The 25,385-nt window shown below is 44.3% G+C and overlaps 1 protein-coding gene and 6 pseudogenes across 1 annotated transcript; 4 read left to right on the forward strand and 3 right to left on the reverse strand.

The window, feature by feature from the left end:
• Positions 1-528: 528 nt before the first annotated feature.
• LOC117149052 lies at positions 529-933 on the forward strand (annotated as a pseudogene).
• A 258-nt stretch (positions 934-1,191) lies between these two features.
• Positions 1,192-4,282, reverse strand: LOC117149055 (annotated as a pseudogene).
• Positions 4,283-5,638: 1,356 nt separating this feature from the next.
• LOC117149051 lies at positions 5,639-10,082 on the forward strand (annotated as a pseudogene).
• A 234-nt stretch (positions 10,083-10,316) lies between these two features.
• LOC117149049 lies at positions 10,317-16,450 on the reverse strand (annotated as a pseudogene).
• On the forward strand, positions 12,027-12,946 carry LOC117149050. Its single transcript, XM_033316715.1, has 2 exons — positions 12,027-12,132; positions 12,304-12,946. The coding sequence occupies exon 2, from the start codon at positions 12,319-12,321 to the stop codon at positions 12,865-12,867; it is 549 nt and encodes a 182-aa protein (XP_033172606.1). The 5' UTR covers positions 12,027-12,132; positions 12,304-12,318; the 3' UTR covers positions 12,868-12,946.
• A 626-nt stretch (positions 16,451-17,076) lies between the features above and the next one.
• LOC117149054 lies at positions 17,077-21,653 on the reverse strand (annotated as a pseudogene).
• On the forward strand, positions 18,363-20,595 carry LOC117149053 (annotated as a pseudogene).
• Positions 21,654-25,385: the final 3,732 nt, after the last annotated feature.

The following is a 25,385-nucleotide window of genomic DNA, read 5'->3' on the forward strand; positions in this document are numbered from 1 at the left end:
TTGTCGTACTAAAATTCGCACGTTCACACCGGACGAAGTATCAGAGAAAACTCGAACATCTTGTTGCTAGTCGATAACATTGTTGTAATACATGTAATCTATTAGGTGTGAAGTAAATTTTCAGTATATATCGCAACTCCGGATACTTTTTTAAATATCGCATTATACATTGATGTTATAAAAAAGAGTTATATTTCGTATTGCATTAAACATTTGGATTATTATATTTAGTAACCAGATAACACACAGCAAATCACTGTTTAAATAGAACACAATTGGTTTTTTTATTATTATACATATAAAAAGTTATTAGATTCTTACTGTGGGAAAGTAATAACTTTTGACGTTTCAATAAATCCATAAATATTTTTGCAACAAAATTCGAATAATATCGATATGAGACGTAATGCAATAATATTATCGATTATCATACTTGATAGCTGTATTGGCGCTCTTTCTCGTTGACGGCATTTCATTTTCTGCCGAAATAGGCTGTTTGTTGAACGTTAATTAACTGAGAAGTTATTTATGGATGCCTTTGATCCACGCTCGATTATCAACGGCGGCATGCTGAAGCAGTTTTCCGGCCAAACCGTGAGCATAATGGTTCGCGTTGAAAGCGTCGCGGGATCCACTTTGTTGGCCAGTTCCACGGACAACCACAAGCTGAAGATCAATCTGCCGGGAGAACTGGCGCCGCCGAAGGAGCCTGGGTGGAGGTCATTGGAGTGCCCCATGGCGCGGACACCCTCAGGGCCAAAGAGGTGGGTGCACTCAATCCATGGAGTCATGTATATGATCCCAAACCATTTGCCCACTATTCACTTGCAGGTCATTGAGTTTGGCGGCGAGAACATCGACTTCGATAAGGATGGCTATAATGGGTTGAGCCACCTGATTAACAATGTCAAGGCCTTCTATCGCAGCGGCTAGGATGTCACAATTATATCTAAGAATTAATATTATACACTCTAATGTTTTTCTCATTTTCTTGGAGAACACCCAGAGCTGGCATAAACTTTAAATATAAAGCATCTACATATTTACATTGTTTACAATTTACGGTGCTACTACCAGTATGTTCTACAACAAAATACTCTCATAATTCCTGTTTTCTTATTAGATCAATAATATAAACAACACATTCTTAACCGCTCTTGTGTAATAACATTTACTTTCACAATTTTATTGTATATATGTTGGTATAAAAAGGCTAACTAGCAGATAATCAATTCAACAGTTGAACAATTAACATAGGGCGAGCCGGGATGACGAGTGATGACCAGTTGCATGGACTCCAAGTCCGTATGCAACTTGAGGGTTATTGCAGCACAGCCGCATTGGCCACCACGCTAGGATTGTTGACCACCTCGCCGAGCGAATCGAGAACCTCCTTTCTGTAGTCATCGAACTCTCCAACAATCTCGTTGATCGTCTGATCCTCAATCACGTAGAGAGTGCAACCTGTTTCACGGATCAAACGCTCGTCGTGGGAGACGATGATCACGCCACCCTCGTACTCGTTGATTGCCTCCGCCAAGGCGTCGATACTCTCGATGTCCAGATTGTTCGTAGGCTCATCGAGAATTAGTACATCCGGCGCACTCAAGCAAAGCTCAGCGAGGGCCACACGGGCTTTCTGACCACCGGAAAGATCCTTCATCTTGATGGTGTGTGCATGACTGACCAAACCAAAGGAACCCAATGCCTTGCGCGCCTTTTCGTGAGGCAGATTGAACAGACGCTGCAGGTACTCCGCAGCCGATTCCTCTGCCGTGAGATGTTCACCTGAGTGCTGATCAAAGCGGCCCACATGAAGTCGGTGATTCTTGCGCTGCTCACCCTCCTGCGGTTCCAATTCACCGAGCAGCAGCTTCAGGAAGGTTGATTTGCCCACACCATTGGGTCCCACGATGGCCACTCGACTAGTTAGATCAATGCCAAAGTCAACCTTGATGAACAGCGGTTTCTGGCTTGGAAAGGCGAAGGTGACATTGTGGACACCCAGAATGGGTGGCTGGAGCTGCGATGGCTCCGGGAAGCGGAACTTGACAATGTATTCCTTGGGCCTGGCCAGCAGCTCCTGCGGTCCCTCATCCTCGTCCTGTTTCTGCTGCTTGGACTTGTTCTTCTCCTGCTTGCGTGTGAGCGATTCCTTTTGCTTCTTTTCCGCTGCCTTCTTCGACTGACCGTGGGCCTTCAGCTCGCGCAGGCGCTTCTCCTGCTTCTCGTACTCCTTGATCATCTCGCGGCGTTTCTGGACATACATCTTCTTGAACATGGAATAGTTGCCCTTGTAGTATTGCAGTTTCTTCTGATCCAAATGTATGATCTCGTTGCAGACGTTGTCCAAGAAACTCTGGTCGTGGGACACGATCAACAGGGTCTTCTTCCAGCCCTGCAGATAGTTGTCCAGCCAAATGACAGCATTAAGATCCAAATGATTGGTCGGTTCGTCGAGCATAAGCAACGTGGGCTCCAGGTAGAGAGCTCTTGCTAGGGACACTCTCATGCGCCAGCCTCCGGAGAATTTGTTCGTCGGCCTGTCCTGCATCTCTTTGCTGAAACCCAAACCGGCAAGGATTCTGCGTGCCCTGGCTTCCGCCGAGTAGGCTCCAATGGCTTTCAGTTCCGCGAAGGTGTCGTTTAGCTCCTCCTGCACAGTCAAATCGCCACCGACAAACTGTTTCTCCAGTTCATCGGCCTTCTTTAGCATCTCTGTGCGACGCACATCCGCTTCCAGGATTGTATTGATGGCCGTTTTATCGGTAGCTACGACTTCCTGTTCGCAAAGCAGCACATCGATATTGGGCGGTATGGCAAAGGCACGGGTGGCAATATGCCGGAGCAGGGTGGTCTTGCCGTGCCCGTTGGGACCCACCAAACCATAACGGCGTCCATGTGCAATCAATAGGTTGGCGTTCACAAATAGATTACCTAAAAAAAAAAAATGTTCGGGTTTAAAATTGATAATGCACAACGAAAAGTTGTAGCAATGACTCACCCTTGGCTGAGATGGTGAAATTCTCGATCTTGATGTCCACGGCTTGCTCCAGAGCCGCCTTTTGACCTGCGCTCTTCTGCACCTGCGACATGGTGAAATTGTTGTCCAAGTCCGAGTGACCGGCACCACCCTTCTTCGTCATCAGCTCCATTTGGCGTTCGTACTCCTGCTGCTTCTTTTGCTTCTTTTTCTCCTTGTGAGTGAGTTTCTTCTCCTTGGTTTCTTTGCTCTCCTCGAACTTGGGATCTGCCTCGGCTTCGCCTTCCTCGGCGGGTTGGGGTTCAGACTCGGGCTCGGGTTCGGGCTCGGGGGCTCGACCTTGGGTACGAGCTCAGGTGTCTTTTCCTTGAGACTCACTTTCGCCACTTTTTCGCTAAGGACTTGCGCCACTTCCTGCTCATCCACTTCCTTTTCGGGCTGTTTCTGCTGTTCCTTCTTTGACTCCTTGGCCGCCTTGTTGGACACCTGTTCCCCCTCCTCCTCTTCGCTCATTTGGCAGATCTTCGGCGACCTCATCCTCCTCATCATCACTCATGGCGAACTTGTTCTTTTGCTGAGCCTGCTGCTTCTTCTTGGACTTCTTGGAGGCTGGCTTGGCAGCAACCACTTCCACTTCGTCCTCAGTGTCCTGGTCGTCCAAGTCCAGCTCCGGTTTATCTTCGTCCGAGAAATCGTCGTTCTTCTTCTTGTTCTTTTGTTTTTTTTGCTGGGCTGTGGCTTTTTGGCAGCTGGCTTGGATGCCAGAGGCGCCTCATCGTCATCTTCATCGTCCAGGTCGTTGGCAGGCAAACTCTTCTCTGGCTTCTCATCCTCGTCGCTCCAGTCATCATTCCTCTTGCCCTTTTTACCCTTCTTGGCCTGCTTTTTGCCGGCAGACTGCTGTTTGCTCTGATTCGACGAGGCTATGCTCTCCAGATCCTCGTTGTCCCGATTCTTGGGCGTGACATCCTCGTCGCTGGAGTCGGCGCCGCCACCTCCTCGCTTTCCCTTCTTACCGCCCTTCTTGCTCGTCGGTAGCTTCTTCTCCTGCACTTTCTCCAGCTGCTCCTCGTCGTCATCAAAACGCTCCTTCTTCTTACCCTTGGCCTTGGACATGTCTGTGAACACATAGGGATAAAGAGATGGTATTGTATGGCAAGATGGTACTTGCTTTAGCGCTTGACTCACTTGAATTGATCACAGATTACTACAGCCGCCCTCGAATTTCACGTGCAGAGCTGGCAGTATATAGGTGTATGTAATATCGCTATATACATATGTACATTGTACAACCAGTTGTGTCGCCAGGGATGATTGCACGCGATTTTTTTTTGTTGGACTATCGATGACAGCACATGGAACGAAACTGTGCGATGGAAAAACCGTTAGGTGGCACCAGAAATGGCAATTTCGATAAACGTTACTTTTAGTATACAACAAGTGTTGAGAAAAATAAAATACGTTTAGACATTCGTTTGATAAAATCTGTGATCTCAGTGAAGGTATATGTCGGTATGTTTTAAAACATATCGTGTGCTTAATACTTAGTATTTAAATGTGTTAGGAAAATCCCAAAACTTATTCGATAGTATTGAATAATCATTTCGAGATTTTCCATCTAACCGAATAATTGTGTGAATGGAAGTTGACAAGTTAAGTCGCTTGTGAGTTAAATTCATATTTCCGAAAGTCGTGTTCAGTCAGTGTCTTTTTAAGTGAACTTTTTATTTCTTTTTCAAAGGTAAGCTTAAAAATTGAAACAAAATTGTTGAGTTCGACACGATTTAGGCACGGTTAAGTGAACAATCCGCTGCAGATTTAATAAGCGTCGCATCCACACACACTTCCGCAAGTTCGCGATACACCGAAGAGGCGGCAATGCATAGGCTGATAAACACAGTGACAAAGCGAAACGTTCCGAAAGATTTCTAGTAAATTGAACTTAAAAGGAAAACTGTGTAATTTGTGAAGGCGAAAGTGCAAGAACCCGCTATTCAGTTTTTTCGTGTGTGAGCTTCGGCGATCAAAGCAGAATCGTAACGAAAACAAACCGCGAAGCAACAACCCTGACATTTGTATAAATTTATATACGTGTGTGTGTGTGTGAGTTGTGTGCAGATTTACCGGCAAACGAACACAAATGCGTAAAATACAGTGTTAGCTCCTTGTGCGAAACCAAATGCTTGTGTTGTCCGAATAGGAAAAACATATTTAGTTTTTTTAACATTTGTAATCGGCGTTCGCTTGTTGTAAAGCTAATTTCTAAACAGCAGGCCTGACAACTCTTGTCTTTCTCGAAAAGTTGCTAAGTAATATTTTCGATAGCCAAAATTACTGTTTTATATGGAAGGAGGAGAATATAGAGCAAAAAACTTTTTTTCAGAATTTGCTTACAGTAAAGTATCAAAAAGGGCTAATTCTGGTGAGTAGACTTTACATCGCATACTTCTGAAATAAAATGACTCAGCAATAAAACGTCGCTACTGGAAAAGGTGACAACCCAGGTCTTCAAGGTCAATATTTTGACAGCCGATATTCCATTGAATTGTTTGCCTATCGCTTCTATTACTGTTTTATGAGAAAACGTACAACATATAGGCAGAAACTTAGCTTGATTTATGCACATCCATTCCAGAGCGTCATGGACATCCTGGGCCTTCAAAGCCGCGTAACAAGAAGCCCTTAGCTGAGTACTCTACCAGCGCCTACCAATTCATCGTCGGATTCTGATGATAATGGTAACGTTGATTCCTTAGTCGGATCATCTACAGCTGCAGGACGTAGTTCCCGGGTGTCAATAGCACAGGCGGTGCTATAGGTGCTATAGGTGCTATTGGCGCTAAAGGTGCTATAGATGGGAAAAGGTGCTATAGGTGCTAACGATGGAAAAGGTGCTATAGATGGAAAAGATGCTATAGATGGAAAAGATGCTATAGATGGAAAAGGTGCTATGGGTGCTATAGATGGAAAAGGTTCCATCGGTAAACAGAGTGCCGGCGTAGGACGCAACATTATTGACGGCGACCTTGCCGGTGTCCAATGCCAATGCCAATGCCACAAACGCGAATCTTTCTGCTCATCGGGATAGCTCTAGCTTCAAAGACTCGAACACTGAGCAGGATAAAAAAGTAAGCATTAAATAAAATAAATAATTGAACCAGCATCTGTAGCGTATTCTAACACATCTCATATAAACCCACTTAGGTACTATGATTAAGACTTTGAGGACATCAAATGACATCAAATATGATGTACGCCGCCGACGCCGTAGCCCACCTCCACCGTATATGCGTCAGTATATGCGCAACAGGCGCTATCTTGAACCGTGCGATTTAGGTCTGATGGGATGGACTGGGGAATTCCCAAAGCTAACGCCCGTATCCAACATCGAAAGTAACTCGGATAAAAATCCGTGTGAGTAGAGGGGATGACGGTGCTGTCCAGGAGACGAGCTGGCCTGCTGCTGTTTGTTCAAGCTTATATAGAACATACCTCTCTGTATACTCATGTCCAATCCACAAATGGGCTAATTTGAATCTCCCTTTCGGTCGGCATATATTACACATAATTACACATATTACACATAATGAATCAAAGTAATTTGAGTATAAACTTATACTATAAACTTATAACTCATATAAACTTATACTCAAATTGCCCCATCGAAGTAAACATAAAAATATTGTAAATAATCTTGGGACGGAAATTTCCATACATCCAAAGAGCTTAAGGTTTCCTAGATCCCCATTAATTGTTTATTGGCTAATGCCCTAGGTTTATTCCAATTCCAATCCAAACTTGGTAACTGGTATACAGAGGACTATGTTTGTTTTTTGTGTGTCCGTTAGAGCGCGGACCAGCGTTTTGTTTGTTCTGTATTATTGTATTTCTCAACACGAAATCGTATCTGTGCTTATCTCAAATTCTCAACCAAACAATACACAATCTGCCACACGACGTCATAGTCGACGGCCAAGTCAGGTGTACTGCCATGGAGTGGCTAAAGGTTTTTTCCGAGAGTGGAACCGCAAGAGGAGACAGCAGCAGGTTCAGCAAAGCCGGCTCATATCACTAATCAGTCTATGGAGCAGCAGCAGCAGCAGCAGCAGCAGGAGCAGCAGCAGCAGCAGTCTCTAACAACGCCGATAATGACATCGCAACTCGACGCCACCGGGGGGAATTGGATGAAGCCATTAAAAACCTTTGAACACAAATAACAATCCAAATGCAATTGGTACTGCAACCACATCCAGTACCAGTACAACAGCAACCAACATGCAACCATCAGACTTAAACAATCAGGTGGAGACCCTAAAAAAATCTTATGCCAAGAGTCGGAAATATCGCAGACTTACTAACCATTGACCTTATCTTCCACTTGTTTCGTTCCCCTTAGGTTGAAGTTAATAAACAGGATACCTCGCACAAATCTCTTATAGAAACTAAGGACGCTATGTCCGCTCGCATCATGAAACGTTCCATGTCCACCCATGATTCGCCTCCGATGCAATCGCGTCGTTCCATGCGCTTCAGTAGCCATACGCCGCTGGCCGATGGGAAAGAAACATCCACCGACACCTCTTTTAAAGTTATTACGCACGCCTTAAAGCAAACAGGCGTCGAACGAGATCTCTTTATACCCAGCTCTGGAAATCCAAGGACTCGCACCAATGGTAACCCAGCCCAAAGGTGGCGGAGATAGAGCATGTCCCGGTGGTGAAGGATAAGACGGTGGCAAAGGAAGAGGCGGTGGTAGAGGGCAAGGAAGGATTGGCCAATCCGTCCAGCGTTATGCCCAGACGCCTACCTTGGCGGTCACTGGAAAGCGGGTGTCGAAGCCCAAGGTGCCCAAAGGGGCAAGTCCACCGAGTGAGGGGCTGGACCTCCACCATGGCGGTGAAGGGGAATTCTCGGGCTGATGCATCCAACTACACCAACAGCAGCTCGTGCAGTTCACCGATTGGTAATTCCAACATTCGCAGGCGCAGGTAGATATATTGTATATATATACACATTTCGATCTCTATATAGTCTGTATTTTCATGTCCAGAGCTCACGCAAAAAGCAGCCCCTAAGAAGTCAAAGCCTTGTGCGAACTGCACGGCTACGGTTCATCCGTCTGGACCTAAGTTGTGCAAGGTAATTTACGAAATGCTATTGGAGATTCAAAGGCTTAATATCCTTTTGCAGAAGTGTATCTATGAGAAGGGATTGCCAAAAGAGATGGTTGGAAAAGGCTGCAGGCAATGATCGTCATCGTGATGAAGATGATGACGACAGTGACTTCAGTATGATAGAAGTCACCGTGGAAGATGAAATATCGTTCCACAGGCGGAGAAAAAGCAGTTAGAAATCGTGGAGCAGCAGACCGCTACAAGGAACAAGAGGTTGTTGTAATTGGAGGGCGCAAGGCTTGTAGCCATCAAAACCGATCCGATTGGTTTGCAATATGAAAGTGTGAGTCGGTTTAGTTCCAAGACCAATGCAAAGACCTACGAAACCCACAGTTATTTATATGTATTTCCCCAAATTATCAGGATTCCAAAACAGACCAATTTGACTGGCCTGAAAACGATCTCAAAGGACAATGTTAGCTCCAATTTGGTGCAGAGCCTGACCGATTCCCCACGTCGGATGCCAGATAGTGATGGCCGTTATGAAAATCATGTCGATGAAGGTAAAATGTCTAGGTCATCGTAAAGTTAAAGTTCGTAATCCCATCCCATACCATACAGGAACGTGTAAATATGGCGCAGGTTTGCAAAACTTGGTCCATGATCAGTCAGGATAGGAGTGTGTGGCGCACAGTCACTCTACGCCACACCCATATCAACAACTGGCCGTGCTTTATCCGTGAACTCGCAAAGAATGACACTCGCGAACTGGACATGCTGGGCACATTTTTGCCGAGTCCGGATATTCTCGCTAATCTCGACCTTAGCGTCCTGAAATCATTGCGCGTTCTTCGCACTTGTCCAGTAGATGACCAGTTCCTGTATGCGATCTTTCGTGACTTGCCCCATCTGCTGGAGCTAAGGGCAATCTGCTGCAGTCCAACTTATAGTTTTTCCAACCTGGAACAGAAATGCGCTGAGCTTCGCGTGCTCGAAATCCTAATGACGGACCACAGAAGCAAAGTGGAATCACTAGACTCTCTGGGCAACCTGATACATCTAACCGAGTTGAATATTCGTGGAGTGAATTATATAGGCTCGCAGGACTTTCGCTTTCTTGAAGAAACTATTAAAACTGAAGGTGCTAGTGTTGTCTTCATGCCAGGGCATGAATACCAAGGAATTTGGCCAGAAAGTGCTGCCCTATCTAAAGGCTCTACGCAGACTCCGCCTAGAAAACAAGCACATGGTCAATACCACTTTTCCGCTGTACCACATTATGTGTGGTGTAGCCAGTGGTGGTACGGTAAACCAACTGGAGCTGGTGAACGTCGAGGTGGATGACCTTCTAACCTCGTTGATTGGAATGTGCACCTCTGTTACGGACCTGCTGCTGGTCCCAAAGTGTATTCAAAATTCGGCCAACGTGATCTATTCCGTGATGCGTGCCGTTTGCGAAAATGCCTTACAGCTTCGCGTGTTCCGCCTGGATTGGTTACCCAGCTGTTAAGTGCAACGGGAGAGCTGTACAAGGGAAGTAAGAAGGATGTGATCCCCGTGCAGCGCCCTGTACCGGGAGTTCCGGATGACGATGACCTAAATTATTGTGCTCCCGACGACTATTGCACCGAAACTGATCACACCGAATGCGTGACCTTTCTGCCCGCAAGCGCCTGCTGATGATTCTGCGCGATGTGGCACCAACAACTTTTGTTACGTTTGTCAAGGTGCACATGTTCAACAGCACCATGGTTACCTTCCTCAAGCCTCCAAAGCCGACAAACAATTCCTAGATGCCATAAGTTAGCTCATATTTAAGCCCTCCCAGTAGCAGAGAATGCCAAGACTGAGTCTTTTCGAGAAGCATCACTCCCAAACACCACACCACATTTAAACACACTCTCAACCATTTTCTTGAACGACATTCCATACGTTTCTTTGTCACAAGCTGTGGACGATATAATCAGCTTGTAATGAACATAAAACAAAAAACATGTAAACACAATAAATAAATGGGTTAATTGCTGGGGCGTACTAAATCGACTTAAATCATTGTTTTGGGAAGTGAACTATAAATTTCACTATAAAATTATAGTACTTATGTAAGATTGCGTGTAAGTTCTGTTGGTCCTGCTGGCCCTGCGAAGTTGTACTCATTACAATTGAACATGAATGACACAATTAAAAAATATAATTCATACGCAAAACAACCCATCATCTTCGTACAAAGACATTGTTTTTATTGCATTTAAATATAAGATCTTAATAATAAATCTCCAAAAATATACAGAACACTTTGTTTAAAGATATCTCTTGTTATTCTTGAAAAAAAAATGTCGACGAAATGTATAATACAAATGCAGCTGAGTTTTGTTCTCCGTTGACATTTCGTTGCGTCGCGTCATGTGGATCGAGAATACATATATGTATGTATATAAATATATAAAAATACGTACGACATGCGTGCACCACGTTCGGATTGGGATGAAGCTGACATGGCAAGGTGTAAGAAAATAAATTATGTTTGCAGCTGGCATAGGCACATGGTCGGGAATCCTATAGTTAGTACTGTGCGTACTGCAACCTCGGCTCAATATCGAAGTGCACTTTGGACATGGTCTAGGGCTAGGGCTAGGGCTAGAGCTAGAGCTATGGGTAGGGCTAGTTGTACTCCTGTTTTGGGAAGTAGTCGGGAACAAACACGTGTATGATGATGCCAGTGGTCATGAGGGCAAAGTAAACGATGACGGCGACCCACCAGAGGATGCGCTCCCAGCGCCGCACCTCCAAATTGCGCAGCACACCGATCCCCACCAGCAAACCGGCCACGGCACCGGACAAATGCGCCACATAGCCAATCTGATCGTGCTGGTCGGTCAAGTGGCGGTACACCGAGGTACCCAAGTCGGTGAAGCAGAAGACCAGGAAGGCCAGCAGCTGGACAATGGCGTACTCCATCTCCGAGTAGTTCTATTTGGCAACCAGAAGGTAATGATGGAATATCAAATAGTATCAAAAATATCAACGACTTACCATTATTATCGTGGCAATGTGCGCTGTGATCAGTGCGTATACTCCACCCGATGCGCCCGCCAGAAAGATGCGAGGACTGGTGAGCGAGGTGCCCATGGAACCGGCTAGCACGCCAGCCAAGTAGACCAGACCCACGCGCCACCAGTGATGCACCAGCTCCAGGGCGATTCCCAGAAAGATCTGGATAATCAGGTTCATCATCAGATGCATGATGCCCACGTGGACGAACATGTAGCTAACAAAGCGCCATCCCTCATAGCGCTTGTACGGATTGTAGATGAACAAGGTGGCCGCCGGTCCACTTGTGCTCTCGCCTATGCGATCCTGGTAGTTGGGATCGTCCCTGAACATAGCACATTAATAGTTAATAGGTATTATCATATGCAACCAATTGTACCATCACTACTCACTGGAAATGTATGACGTCCACGAGGAACATGATGATCTCGATGATCGAGAAGAGCACCATGGTGAGCGGCGGCGGGCAGATGGACATTTGCTTCTCATAGGCACCGTCGGGCTCATCGCCCTCCAAGGGCTTCGGTGGCGGCACAACGTAGCGACAGTAGCGGGTCAGCATGTTGCGCACCATCCACTTGTGGCGCAGGGACATCGCATAGAACTCCTCGAAGTCCAGGTGGCCGTCGTTGTCCTGGTCGCTGCGCTTCAGGATCTGGTCGGCGATGTAGGCGGAATGTCCCGGCAATAGCCATCCGAGATCAGTTCCTTCAGCTCGTGCGTGTTGATCAGCCCATCTCTGTCAGAGTCGTGCTGTGTGAGAGGCATATATAGTTGGTTGGTTAGTCATCGTGGTTAAGCTCACACCTATGAACTTGGTAAGTCAACATTTACTACTCAGTAGGCCATATACTAAAGCGTCATGGGGGCTTGAAAATATTAGGGATTCAAACTCTCAGTTCCCAGCTGAAATTCCGGGTGGTCGGACAGACCCGCACCGAATCCAGAAAAAAACAACATCTTGGAAACACCGATTACAATTGGGTACATATCAGCATCCCTCCTACCTCTTAGAACTAGACTACTGACTCATCTCTAGAAGGAAGTAAAGAAACTACCATTTGCCATCTACTCTATACTCTAGTGACATCGGTTAATGATATAATTATTTAGTATAAACTATACTTATCAGTTTATTTGTATCTTCGCCTCAAGATTCAACCGAGAACGATGTCGCAACTGATGGAGATGACCCGCCACGTGACCTCTTGGCTTGGCTGGACACCGACGCCCATATGCGACGTCGAGGCGGAGGAAGAGCCGATGCAGGAATCATCCGGCATTATGACCGTACTGGTTCTCTACCTGGGCATGGCCGGCATCTTTGCGGTCCTGAGTCTCTGCACCACGACCAGCGACGACCAGGTGCGGGCTCGGGCCAAGCGGGAACTGGTGGCCATGGAGCGCCGCCAGTTGCAGCGCCTGGAGCGGCAGGGCAGGACAACTGGCTTAACTCTGCCGCCGAACTGGCCGACCGCCATGCCATCGCTGATCCGCGAAGTGGCTGCTCCAAGGCGTCCAGTCGTTCAGCTGCAAGAGCAAGAGCGATTGCAGATGCGTCTGCTCCAGCTGACGGATCAGAAGGAGCAGGAGTTGCCGGATTCTCAGGCTTGGCACGATGCTGTGGATGTGGAAGAGGAGGAGCAGCAGGCCACCAGTTGCCTCGCTCCCAAGAGCCAAAATTCCACGTTCTTTGACCTTCCCTTGGACTCTGAATGAATCCCATCCACCCGAAGAACTATTCCAAATCATAGCGTAGCGGCATGAGTTCACAAATAAACAAGTCCCCACATATTAATATGTTTGTTGAGTGATTTTTCCCCTTTTTGATTGCTTCACCAGCAGCAGCACTTGCAACACAGCCGCGAATGCTGTCGGGCCAAAAAAGTGGCCATAAATGGGCAGGAATGAATGCCACAGATCGAGACGAGAAACTAGAAATCCAAAACGGGGCTAATCGAAAACAAATCGAAACAATGTCACTTGAAGTTGCACAAAGGCCTACAAAGTTATAGTTAACTAAACGCAACTGATGGTTTTTGCGAAAGGTCAATACCCACTGATAACTACAAAAGGATCTATTCCTTTCAGAAGTTCGAAATTCTCAATTGGATGTTACTGTCTTACCGATTTTTGTTCCCGGTTCTCGATCATAAAAAACATTTGTCATAGATAAGCTCTGCACTAACCGTTTTAAGTATGGTTTATTTTTTATTATTTAGCCGTCTGCCTTTTTCGAATTTGTCACCATTATAGGTCTATTTATAAATGTAATTCAAAGGTATCTGGTACTGGAAATATTCACAAAACTCTAGTCTAAACAAATGGGTTTCCAGAACTTAATCGGAATACAAACAATGGCACATCATCAGCTCACTCTATGGATACGTTCATCACATTTCAGTTATAGTTAAGTAAATAACTGCAAACTGGGATAACAAAGAAAAACAAGCGAAAAGTCAATGCTCGCACTTAAAAGTTAGATTCACAATGGCATATACTATAGGTAATTAGATAGGTGCACATGTACGTGTACATATGTAGCCTCCTTTCCAGTCGTAAACTAATATATTACACCTTTAGGTGTTTTTAAAAAAGAACAGAACAGGGGAAAAAACAACCAAAAAGTTGGATAACCAGGCGATAAGCTGCCAGTGGTTATGGAGTCTCGCGGGGATTGGGACTTAGTCATAGTCGTCAAGTGTTGTTGGTCATTGCATTTGCTGGCTTTATGATTCGGAACACACAAAAGCCACTTGGTCAGTTTGTTGAAAATATGGTTTTCGGAAATAGTTAATTGTAAAAGCATTCGAACACCTGAAGTTCCAAAACTTTCCTATATTAGCCAACAGACAACTTAAGATTTACTCTTTGGCACAGCTCAATGAAAATAATATCAACGAAAATGGTCATCTATCAGGTATTTTCCCATATCAGAAAGACTGTTATCTCTGACATATCAAACATGATATTTCAAAAATATCAAAATGATACAGTCCCCTTCGAGTTCAAGTTGAACTTTGCAATGAATAATGTTGGTTGAAAGGATAATTGGTGTTTTTATTTATTTATTTTTTTTTTTTTTGACAAAATATGCTCTATATGCTTGCTATTATTTGGTGTGTACTTTATTTTGGTTGTAATATCATGGCTAGATTATTGAATCAACGCTCGGGAAACCCAAACAGAGTATTTTGGCCACTTGAATGTTTGGAGCGAGGGAATTCAGATAAGATTGCCAGCCGAGAGAGTAGGAATGTGTCTGGAATGCCGATTTCCAGCGGCATCGAATGGGCTTGGATTGGATGGGCAGCTCATCTTGTATGCTAATCGTATGGTCAGAATACCTACATATGTATGTGCATATCTGACCAAATCTACCAGGAGAGAGTGCTAACTAAACTGGAATCGAAGCGGCCTCAACTGATGGATTCGTAGATAGAATCCCCCTGTTGCCGGGGCCATTGAACGCGATATGAACGCTTAACACTCTATATGGCTATAAACAAATGGTGAATCAAGGAGGAGTATGTGTACGTCGAGGCACTCGCAGTGGCAGAAATCGAAAAGCTGAAATCCACAAATTGCTAAATTGATAATGGTAACACTCGGGCAAACAGGTGGGCGGTGGGTGTCAACGGGGGACGGTGGGCCAGTTGGGGGTTAAGTGACTAACGCCACCAAAGAATAAAGCAACAACAAAGACAGAACTCAAAGCGAACAAACAATAATTTATAACCGGTTTTTTCTTCTTTTTTTCTTGCTGTTTTCCCCCAACCCTCTGTCACGATAAGAAAACTCAGTCCCCCAGCAGTAGTGCCCCTATTTTTTTTTTTTTGCACCACACACGATTTTTCAATGTTAAGAAAACAAACTGCAGCGGAAAATAGCTCATAAAATGTGATACGAAATTCTGCGAAGGTGCAAAGTTGAGTGACAGACACACGGTGATGGGTTAAATACACCGAAAAGTTGAATTATGATTGTGTGGTATAAATACATATAGCAGTTGATTTTCTAGGCAATATAATCGAATTCTTAACTCACTAAAATCTCACGTATTTATTAATCACCGCAAGATACAGGGTTTGATTTTTACACCCAACCGCTTGACCTTAAGTTTGTTCCACTGTTGGCATGTTTGCAAACAAAAGCATCTGATTGTGTCGCTTTCGCCCGCCGGCCCATTGAAGGGTTAAAGGTGGGGTTTTTTTTGGTGGAGTGCGAAGAGAGAAGAGCGCCGACATAGCAGATCGATGCTCAGATGATTCATCGAACTCAACTTTCACCGAGGGTGAGAAGAAGACGGCAACAGGGCAGCCCACCCCACAAGCACAAGCAACTCCATTCACACGCACGTATGGCTGTGTGTGTGTGTGACTGCCGCGAAGTGCCGGCTGAGTGTTTTAATTACAGTTGTTCTTCTGTTTTTCGCCAATTTCCCATGCATTAATATGGTGCAATTTCACAAGATCTCAGCATTAACCCTCTGTTTCTTACCAGCCAGTTTTAACTGGAATAATTAATGGTAGCTGGTTCTAATGGGTTAACCACTATGTGCTCTCCAAAATGACTTGAAAACTACTAGAAATTAATTATTCCCTCACCTTAATCCTACATTTCCGGAATTCTATCAGATTTAGTTTAAGAATATAGTGCTAAGTAAACAGTAATTCCTTAATAGTTCTAGTTACCATGGCTACTACTTGGTTAGCTGGCTCTACAAACATAAAATATCTAAGACTTGGGATGAGCTCCTACTTGTGCTGGGAAAACTGTGGGATTTGCAAGTATTATATGTTCTACGTACCTTGTCAAATATCTCGTGCATTTTGCGCCGATCCTCGGGCTCTTGGCTGTTCGTCTGATTGAGCGGTATTTCCTCCATATCGATGGTGTCCTGTCGCAGCGTTTGTGGACGCGAAGGGGGCGATCGTCGCTCGGCCGGAATCGTGGGATATAGCCCATTCTCGACGTCCCGCTGCTGCTGCAATTGCAGTTGTTGGGCGGGCGTTTGGCTCTGCTGGCGATTCACTGTTTTCACGGGCATTTTTGCGGCCACTTCTTGTTGTTTGGCTTTTCGATGCAATGCGATGCGATTTGTTTGAATTCGAATTCGGAGTGCGGAAATGCCGTTACCGTTAGCCGAAAAGTGCAATTACGCTGCTCATTGGCCGCGGTTTGATTTGCGATAAGATTAAGAGCGGGCCATAAAGCGCGTAGCACCTGCAAAACAGCGGAGCGAACTAAAAAAAAAAAATTAACAACACCAACCGACTCCTCGCACCAAAGAAACCAAACTGCGCGACTGTGCAGTGTGACCAGCTGCTGGAGCAGCACAAATGACACTCTACCCAGGAGTTGTGAATAAAAATAATCAAATCCCGCATGCAACCCAATCTGGCAACGCTGAAAGGCGGTTAAATTTGAAAAAGTTAATGAATATTATTTATTTGGTCACTTTTAATAAGTCATTTATTTTAAAGATTTTCTTTTTGATTAGTTTTTTTTTAAATACTTTTATAACAATCAATTAACAAAAAATAAAACCCCAAAGCAAATAAAACGACTTCAATAATCAATGTATATATATATTGTCTAAAAATTATATGCCAAGAATAAAATATCTAAAAAAAAAACTAAATATGTGAGTCCTATTATTATTGTTATTATTGACTTAAAAATGAAATATATATTTTACTTTAAATCAATTAAATGCCATTAAATATTGACTTACAAAGCGCTTATTAATAGGTAGTCTAGCTATCATCAAGTAAATTATAGTCGAAAATAAAAAATAAGTAAACATCTTGAGAAATATTACACATATTCATATAACTGTTTGTTTTAGGATATCCGGCTCCTTTTTTTTACTCCTTCTATAGTTGTCAAATCAAAGTATTTGGCACATAAATAACATAGTGAGTGTTATATATATATATATTCGAATTGAAATTCTATTTAGTTAGTAATTGAATCAAGTGTCGAGACAGTTAATTTGACAAAATCGTTCCCATTTATTTCCCGACCAAATGGGCAGGGATTTGACTTGGAAGAGATTCTCGAAGCAACCCAGGCGGGATCTGAAAAATGTGGATTAAGGTGGGTTATTGGGTAAAACGCAAGTGAACGTATGGCGACTGACCTGTGCAAGGCCAAACTGAAGGCGGACTTTGGACCGATCCCTGGAATCTCCTGCAATTGCTTAACGTTTCCATTGTTGAGCAGATCCAGAAAACATCTAGTATTATTGGCCATCCAGGCCTTGGGCGCAGGTTTCACTTTTCGCGTACGTTTCTTCTGCACTGCACCTCGAGGGCGTGGTATCGCATCCGTCTCGTTTTTCACAACAACGGAGGTGGCATGTTCCCGGATTCCCGCCAGCCGCGTGCTGCGCCGCAAATTCGTCACCTTGGGAATGGCGCCGTAGTTCTGCGAACGCATGCTATTCGCTAGACGCATGGAACGACGAAGGCATGGCTGCTGTGGCGAAGCCACTATTGTCTCCTCCATTGGCTGGATGCCGCTAAGTTCTCGCTGAGAGTTGGATGCCCGCAGACTGATGGGACTGATGGTGGTGTTGAACAGCTGGCAGCGTACAGTTGTGGGCACCGTGTTGGCAACAATTGACTGTTGGACCTTGGACGACTCCTTGGGCTCGGCCTCTTCGGCAATGCCCATTAGCGTGGAGTTCTGGCTGCTGGCTTGTCTGGTCTCAAGCCCTGTTGGAGGAGGCATTAGATGCCTATCCTTATCGCTACCGCTATGGAAACCCAACAGACTAAGGCTGTTGTCCGTGATGTGTATGGACGAGAGTTCCAGCGTGGTCTCCTCCAGCTCCAATAGCTCGCGAGCCCTACGGAGAAAGATATGGGAGGATTAGAGCATGTTCGCTTTGCGTCCATTCCGCGTTACTCACCTTTTCTTGGCTTTGGGCGTCATGCCAAGTTCGGAGCGAGTTCGATGGAGCACGCCGCTCAGCGGCTTGGTCGTGCTATATTTGGAGTTCGGAACAACTAGGCTGTTATGATTGGCGGCGTTGGGCTTGATGGCCGTCGAGGTGCATAGCGCTTGGCGGAGGATGTGTGTTGTCCGTGCGGCCAGCGATTGCTGCAATCAGAGCGAGATGGGTGAATGAAACTCGAGTAACTGCATCGTTCGACTTGCGGTCAGTGCGGTTGGGATGGGTTCGGTTCGGTTCGGTATGGTTTGGTTTCTCTATATAAACAATCCACACTCGCGGCGATGGCGTAGTGTGCCATGGAACAGCCCAGTGAGAAGACGCAGGAGGCGAAGAAGGGCGAGAATGAACAGAAAGATCGCCAAAGTCGGGAAGTTATAGAAGTGGCATCCGATCAAGGAAATTCGCCAGACTCAACAGAAAGTAATCCAGATGTCGAGAAGTCACCTAAACGAATTGATGTTGAGAAACCAAAGGAGGAGGACTCAAATAACAGCGAAGAAGTACCGGATTTAGAAGATGGTCGTGTGAAAAGGGATGAATGGGTGGCGGAGTTGGACAAACCGGAAGTTGCTGAAGTGGAGCACATTGAAAAACAACTAGCCGAAGAGATTGATTCGAAAGTAATCGACAGACCGGAGCTCAAAGGCATAGAGGAGCTTGAGGAAAGTATTCCCCAGTTGAATCAAACATTTGGTGATAAGTTGTTGGAAGGAGATAATGAGCCTGAGGCGAAATCAAAGGATGAGCTGGCAGAGAATGCGGACAGAGAGAAGATAGCAGAAATCTCAGCGAGTGAGATTCAGCTCACTGGCAATCTAGAAGCTCCAGATCCAGATCCACATGAAGACAAACCAGATGAACGAAACGAGAAGGTGAATAGAGAGCACCCAGACAGGGTGGAGAATCCTGTAGAGCAACAAAAGGACGCAGCCAAGCCAGAAGAAGATCTGCCCAACGAGCAGGTAACACAGTTCCTTCGCCAACTGGTCAGCCAGATGTGGCCCGAGCTGGGCGCCAATCCGGAACTGCGTCTTGAAAGGGCGAGTGCCAAGGGCGACAACTATTTGGGTGTGGTGTGGCGCCTACAGGCGGCCTCCGATTCGAAACGCAGCCTGGTGGTTAAGCTGCCGCCACAGAATCGCGTGCGCCGCAAGCAATTCTTTGCACGACCATGTTTCCTGCGCGAGACGGCAGCATATGAGGTTTTTCTGCCGCTGACTGCGTTGATGCAGGATAAGTGGAAGATAACCGGAGATGATCGTTTCCGGCAGCACGCGCTCTGTTTTGGAAACTCGCCAGGATGAGCCCAACGAGTGCATCGTACTGGAGGATCTAACCTGTGCCGGCTTCTCACTGCACAATCGCTTTCTCGACCTACCCGTCGAGCATGTGCGTCGCGTTATGCTTACCTATGCCAAATTACATGCTATATCATTGGCCGGGAAGCGGCAGTTGCCCGAGAGAATGCAACAACTGCAGCAGCTGGTGGATATCTTTGAGCAGCGACGCGATGATCATGCCTTGGGTGTCTACTTCGAGAATCTGAAGGGAAGCGCCCTATCTGCACTGCTCGCACCGGCAGATGATGCATACAGAGTTCGTCTGGAGGCGTATTTCGCCAGGGGATCGTACTTTGAGCTGCTGCTGCCTTTGGTCAGCGGATCCAATTGCGAACCCTTCGCTGTCATCTGCCACGGCGATTGCTGGAATAACAACATTCTCTACAAGATTGCAGAGCGGGGAGATCTCGAGGACGTGCGCCTGATCGACTGGCAACTGATGCGCTATGCCTCGCCGGTCACCGATCTAGCCTACTTCCTCTTCACCTGCACATCGCGGCGATTCCGGCAGCGGCACCTCGAAAGTATGCTCGACGATTACTACGAAGAGTTGGGCCAGCAGCTGATTAGGTAAGTGAAAGTATGAGAATCCTAGAGCTTAAACTATTGTGTTGTGTTCGCAACAGACTAGGCGAGCGGGTGGAGCAACTTTTTCCCCGTCCTGCATTCGATGAACAGGTGGCTACCAAAGCGGCTGTGGGCCTGCTCCTTGCCATGATGGTTCTACCCATTGTAACGATGCAGGGTCAGGATGTGCCCGACCTTCAGGCGATCAGCGAGCGCATCGAGGCGGGGGCCACAACGGATCTCCATGGAGCTGGTTTCCTGGGCGCGGGCAACGAGGCTACTTTTAAACAGCGTATACGCGAGGTGATCCTCGACTGTGTGGACTTTAACTACATATAGATGGCTCACCTTCTGGCGCGCCACTTGCATCGGATTCAGGCGAAGCTTCTTGGCACTGGTGCCAAAACGCAGGGTGGACAACGTCTCGCTGAGATCGCATCGATGCGGACTGATGCAGGCCAGAAAGGTCAGATACGACTGCGCGGTTAGCGACGCTGCAAAGAATTAAAAAGGGAAGAAGTTGCAGTTAATATTTATAGTAGTCACTATGCTAATCAATAAAGGCTTGAACCCAAATGGTTCCATTAACTAATTGAACATGGGACGATCCAAACGGAGCACTTACCCTGCAGAACTGTGGTAAGGACGCTGTCGCGGTATGGTATAACTGTGTGTCCCGCCGCCATGGACATCACAACCTTGTTGATGCTCAACAGGCCCAGATTGATGTTGACGCCCTCCTGCCTGGCCACGCCCTCGTGCCCAGTTCGCCGCACGCCCTCCGAACCGGCCAGATCCACAATATTCATCCGCGAGTGATGGGTTTTACTCTTTACATGAATGGTGACTATGGCATGGGATCGCGAACTATTGGAATTCATATTGGTGGGACGAACGCGTCGATTGCCAGTGCCCAGCTCCAAATTGATTCAGATCCGCCTGGCTGTGCAATGGAAGGCAGGTGCAATCGCTGGCAACGCGCCGCCACCATGGGCATATGTGGCGTGGAGCCCAGCAGATCGAATGGTTTCTCATTGTAGATCTCTATGAAGGAGGCGTACACCTGAATCGCGTCCTTGTTGTTTTCCTGCCGGGCGTCACGCGCTCAAAAATGTCGCTCAGGCGCGAGGCAGAATACCCAGATGCTCGGGCATATCTGTAGAGGATTAAAAGCGATAGATCATAGGGTAAGGTTTATGCCACTGTGTTTTTGAGTGATCTCGTGCCGAGGATCAACCGATGCTAAACCAAAAACCCACCTTATCCGAGGAGTCATGCCCATCGAGTAGCTCTTGCCCGTTCCCGTCTGGCCGTAGGCGAGTGCGGTGCACTGGAATCCCTCGAGCAGCTTGTCCACCAGCGGCAGGATCAGCGCCTGGTACATCTCATCCTGGCTAATGGTCGCGGGAAAGGCGTGATCGAAGTAGAATTCATTCTGCTCCACCATTAACGACTGCAAAGCGAGATGGCGGTCATATACCGTTAGATATGCACATAGCCAATGGTGGGGCACATACCTTTCCGTCGCTCCATGGTGGAAACTGGACGACGCTGGGCTCCCGACGCCCCAAGAACTGGCGGTACGGCGCCTCGCGGACCGCAATCCGAACTGCGCTTAATTTGGCGCCCTCCATGCAATTGATGGATTGAAGTTGTTTGAATAATGCACAATTAGCTTGCATTCACCGTAAGTATTTTACTTTTTAACGAAGCCAAGCGTCATTTGTATTTCAAATTGCGATTTTGGCAGTGTGACCGTCGCGGCAATAACATTAAAAACTATCTGGGTTGGTGTCATGGATATTTACATTGAGGCTTGTGACCTTGCTTTCGGTACGTGTATATTGTAGGGCTGCCTCTATTTAAACATAAGCTGATGTTAAGCGATTTAATCTTGCCGAAATACTGAATACAACTTAACTTGTTTTGCAAACATATCCTGCACAATGGCATCTAGAATTCCAAAACTGAATGCAATTCGATTGGGATTTAAGAAACAAACTCAACGAGATATGACATTCCATATTGGGTAATTATTTCGAATGTTTTGATCAAAATACCAAATATTTTTTCACAAAAAATCTGGGAAAATATTTTGGCAAAAAAAAATGAAATTTCAAAATTGGCTTTTTGGCTATAACTTACTAAAAATGGTCACAGAGCTAAAAGGAGTACCATTTTGTACTCCTTACAACCAATACTAACAACCCCTTTCACTTTTAAACTGATTTTGTAAAAATTAATTTTGGCCAAATTTTCGCATTTTTGTAAGGGGTACCATCATCAAAATTTGCAAAAAAATTGAAACCGCCTAGAATTCCAAAACTTGAATGCAATTCGATTGGGATTTAAGAAACAAACTCAACGAGATATGACATTCCATATTTGGGTAATTATTTCGAATGTTTTGATCAAAATACCAAATATTTTTTTCACAAAAAATCTGGGAAAATATTTTTGGCAAAAAAATGAAATTTCAAATTGGCTTTTTTGGCTATAACTTGACTAAAAATGGTCACAGAGCTAAAATGAGTACCATTTTGTACTCCTTACAACCAATACTAACAACCCTTTCACTTTTAAACTGATTTTGTAAAATTAATTTTGGGCCAAATTTTCGCATTTTTGTAAGGGTACCATCATCAAAATTTGCAAAAAATTGAAACCTCCTAGAATTCCAAAACTTGAATGCAATTCGATTGGGATTTAAGAAACAAACTCAATGAGATATGACATTCCATATTTGGGTAATTATTTCGAATGTTTTGATCAACATACCAAATATTTTTTTCACAAAAAATCTGGGAAAATATTTTTGGCAAAAAAAATGAAATTTCAAATTGGCTTTTTTGGCTATAACTTGACTAAAAATGGTCACAGAGCTAAAAGGAGTACCATTTTGTACTCCTTACAACCAATACTAACAACCCCTTTCACTTTTAAACTGATTTTGTAAAATTAATTTTTGGCCAAATTTTCGCATTTTTTGTAAGGGGTACCATCATCAAAATTTGCAAAAAATTGAAACCTCCTAGAATTCCAAAACTTGAATGCAATTCGATTGGGATTTAAGAAACAAACTCAACGAGATATGACATTCCATATTTGGGTAATTATTTCGAATGTTTTGATCAAAATACCAAATATTTTTTTCACAAAAAATCTGGGAAAATATTTTTGGCAAAAAAATGAAATTTCAAATTGGCTTTTTTGGCTATAACTTGACTAAAAATGGTCACAGAGCTAAAAGGAGTACCATTTTGTACTCCTTACAACCAATACTAACAACCCCTTTCACTTTTAAACTGATTTTGTAAAATTAATTTTTGGCCAAATTTTCGCATTTTTTGTAAGGGGTACCATCATCAAATTTGCAAAAAATTGAAACCTCCTAGAATTCCAAAACTTGAATGCAATTCGATTGGGATTTAAGAAACAAACTCAACGAGATATGACATTCCATATTTGGGTAATTATTTCGAATGTTTTGATCAAAATACCAAATATTTTTTTCACAAAAAATCTGGGAAAATATTTTTGGCAAAAAAATGAAATTTCAAATTGGCTTTTTTGGCTATAACTTGACTAAAAATGGTCACAGAGCTAAAAGGAGTACCATTTTGTACTCCTTACAACCAATACTAACAACCCCTTTCACTTTTAAACTGATTTGTAAAATTAATTTTTGGCCAAATTTTCGCATTTTTTGTAAGGGGTACCATCATCAAAATTTGCAAAAAATTGAAACCTCCTAGAATTCCAAAACTTGAATGCAATTCGATTGGGATTTAAGAAACAAACTCAACGAGATATGACATTCCATATTTGGGTAATTATTTCGAATGTTTTTGATCAAAATACCAAATATTTTTTTCACAAAAAATCTGGGAAAATATTTTTGGCAAAAAATGAAATTTCAAATTGGCTTTTTGGCTATAACTTGACTAAAAATGGTCACAGAGCTAAAAGGAGTACCATTGTACTCCTTACAACCAATACTAACAACCCCTTTCACTTTTAAACTGATTTTGTAAAATTAATTTTTGGCCAATTTCGCATTTTTTGTAAGGGGTACCATCATCAAAATTTGCAAAAAATTGAAACCTCCTAGAATTCCAAAACTTGAATGCAATTCGATTGGGATTTAAGAAACAAACTCAACGAGGTATGACATTCCATATTTGGGTTATTATTTCGAATGTTTTGATCAAAATACCAAATATTTTTTTCACAAAAAATCTGGGAAAATATTTTTGGCAAAAAAATGAAATTTCAAATTGGCTTTTTTGGCTATAACTTGACTAAAAATGGTCATAGAGCAAAAAGGAGTACCATTTAGTACTCCTAACAACCAATACTAACAACCCCTTTCACTTTTAAACTGATTTTGTAAAATTAATTTTTGGCCAAATTTTCAAATTTTTTGTAAGGGGTACCATCATCAAAATTTGCAAAAAATTGAAACCTCCTAGAATTCCAAAACTTGAATGCAATTCGATTGGGATTTAAGAAACAAACTCAACGAGGTATGACATTCCATATTTGGGTAAATATTTCGAATGTTTTGATCAAAATACCAAATATTTTTTAAACAAAAAATGAAGAAGTCGACTTTTTGACAATCATACAATCTTTTGGAATGATTTTTCAAACACAGCTTGCCTAAAACGTGTCGCACGGTGTTTTCAACAGACATTTACCAATGCTAAGAGTCCCCAAAGTGATAGGAAATACAGTTGTATATTTATATAATATTTTTTGTGTTTTTTCCCCTCGTGAACCTGGAATCGAACTAACTGCTGCGATGTATGGGCGCATGTCCCGGACCCATTCTGTTCACCTTTCGCATCCAAATACCGATCCACGACCACAACGGCGTCCCCACATGCAATGCTACTGTTCTGGGCTGTCAGAGTTCAGCTTGTCCACTTCCCCGAGCGAGGAACCCTCCTCTTTTCTTGGTGATTCCAGCGATTTTGAAGCGAGCACGCAATGTCATTTTATGCTAAATGCGAACAATTCGAAATCAATATCCGATATCGAGGTACCCTAATCAACAAAAACTAGTGCACGTCCATTTCATTTGCTTGTTTATTTTGTAAGAGACAATAGCAAGTCCACTTCATCCTATTCCACATAATTAGTATACAAAATTTAAAGATAAATCAATTTAAATAACGCAATACAGTCTAAAAAGTTCTATACATTTTCGAAGTATACAAAATCTAGCGGAACAGAAACAGGGACATGTCCATGTCTCATATGTCAGAGGTGGGGCAAAAGTGGCATCAAGGGGGGGTTGGGGGTGTCTTCAGGACATGCCACGTAACAGCGGAAGCCGGCGCATGCGTGGCAGCTGGGTTTTT

Source organism: Drosophila mauritiana, unplaced genomic scaffold, assembly GCF_004382145.1.
Source record: "Drosophila mauritiana strain mau12 unplaced genomic scaffold, ASM438214v1 U_122, whole genome shotgun sequence".
In the NCBI taxonomy this organism is placed as follows: domain Eukaryota; kingdom Metazoa; phylum Arthropoda; class Insecta; order Diptera; family Drosophilidae; genus Drosophila; species Drosophila mauritiana.

What these genes read in the sequence shown, in the direction of transcription:
- LOC117149050 (XM_033316715.1), top strand. Translation starts at nt 12,319, where the DNA reads ATGTCGCAACTGATGGAGATGACCCGCCACGTGACCTCTTGGCTTGGC.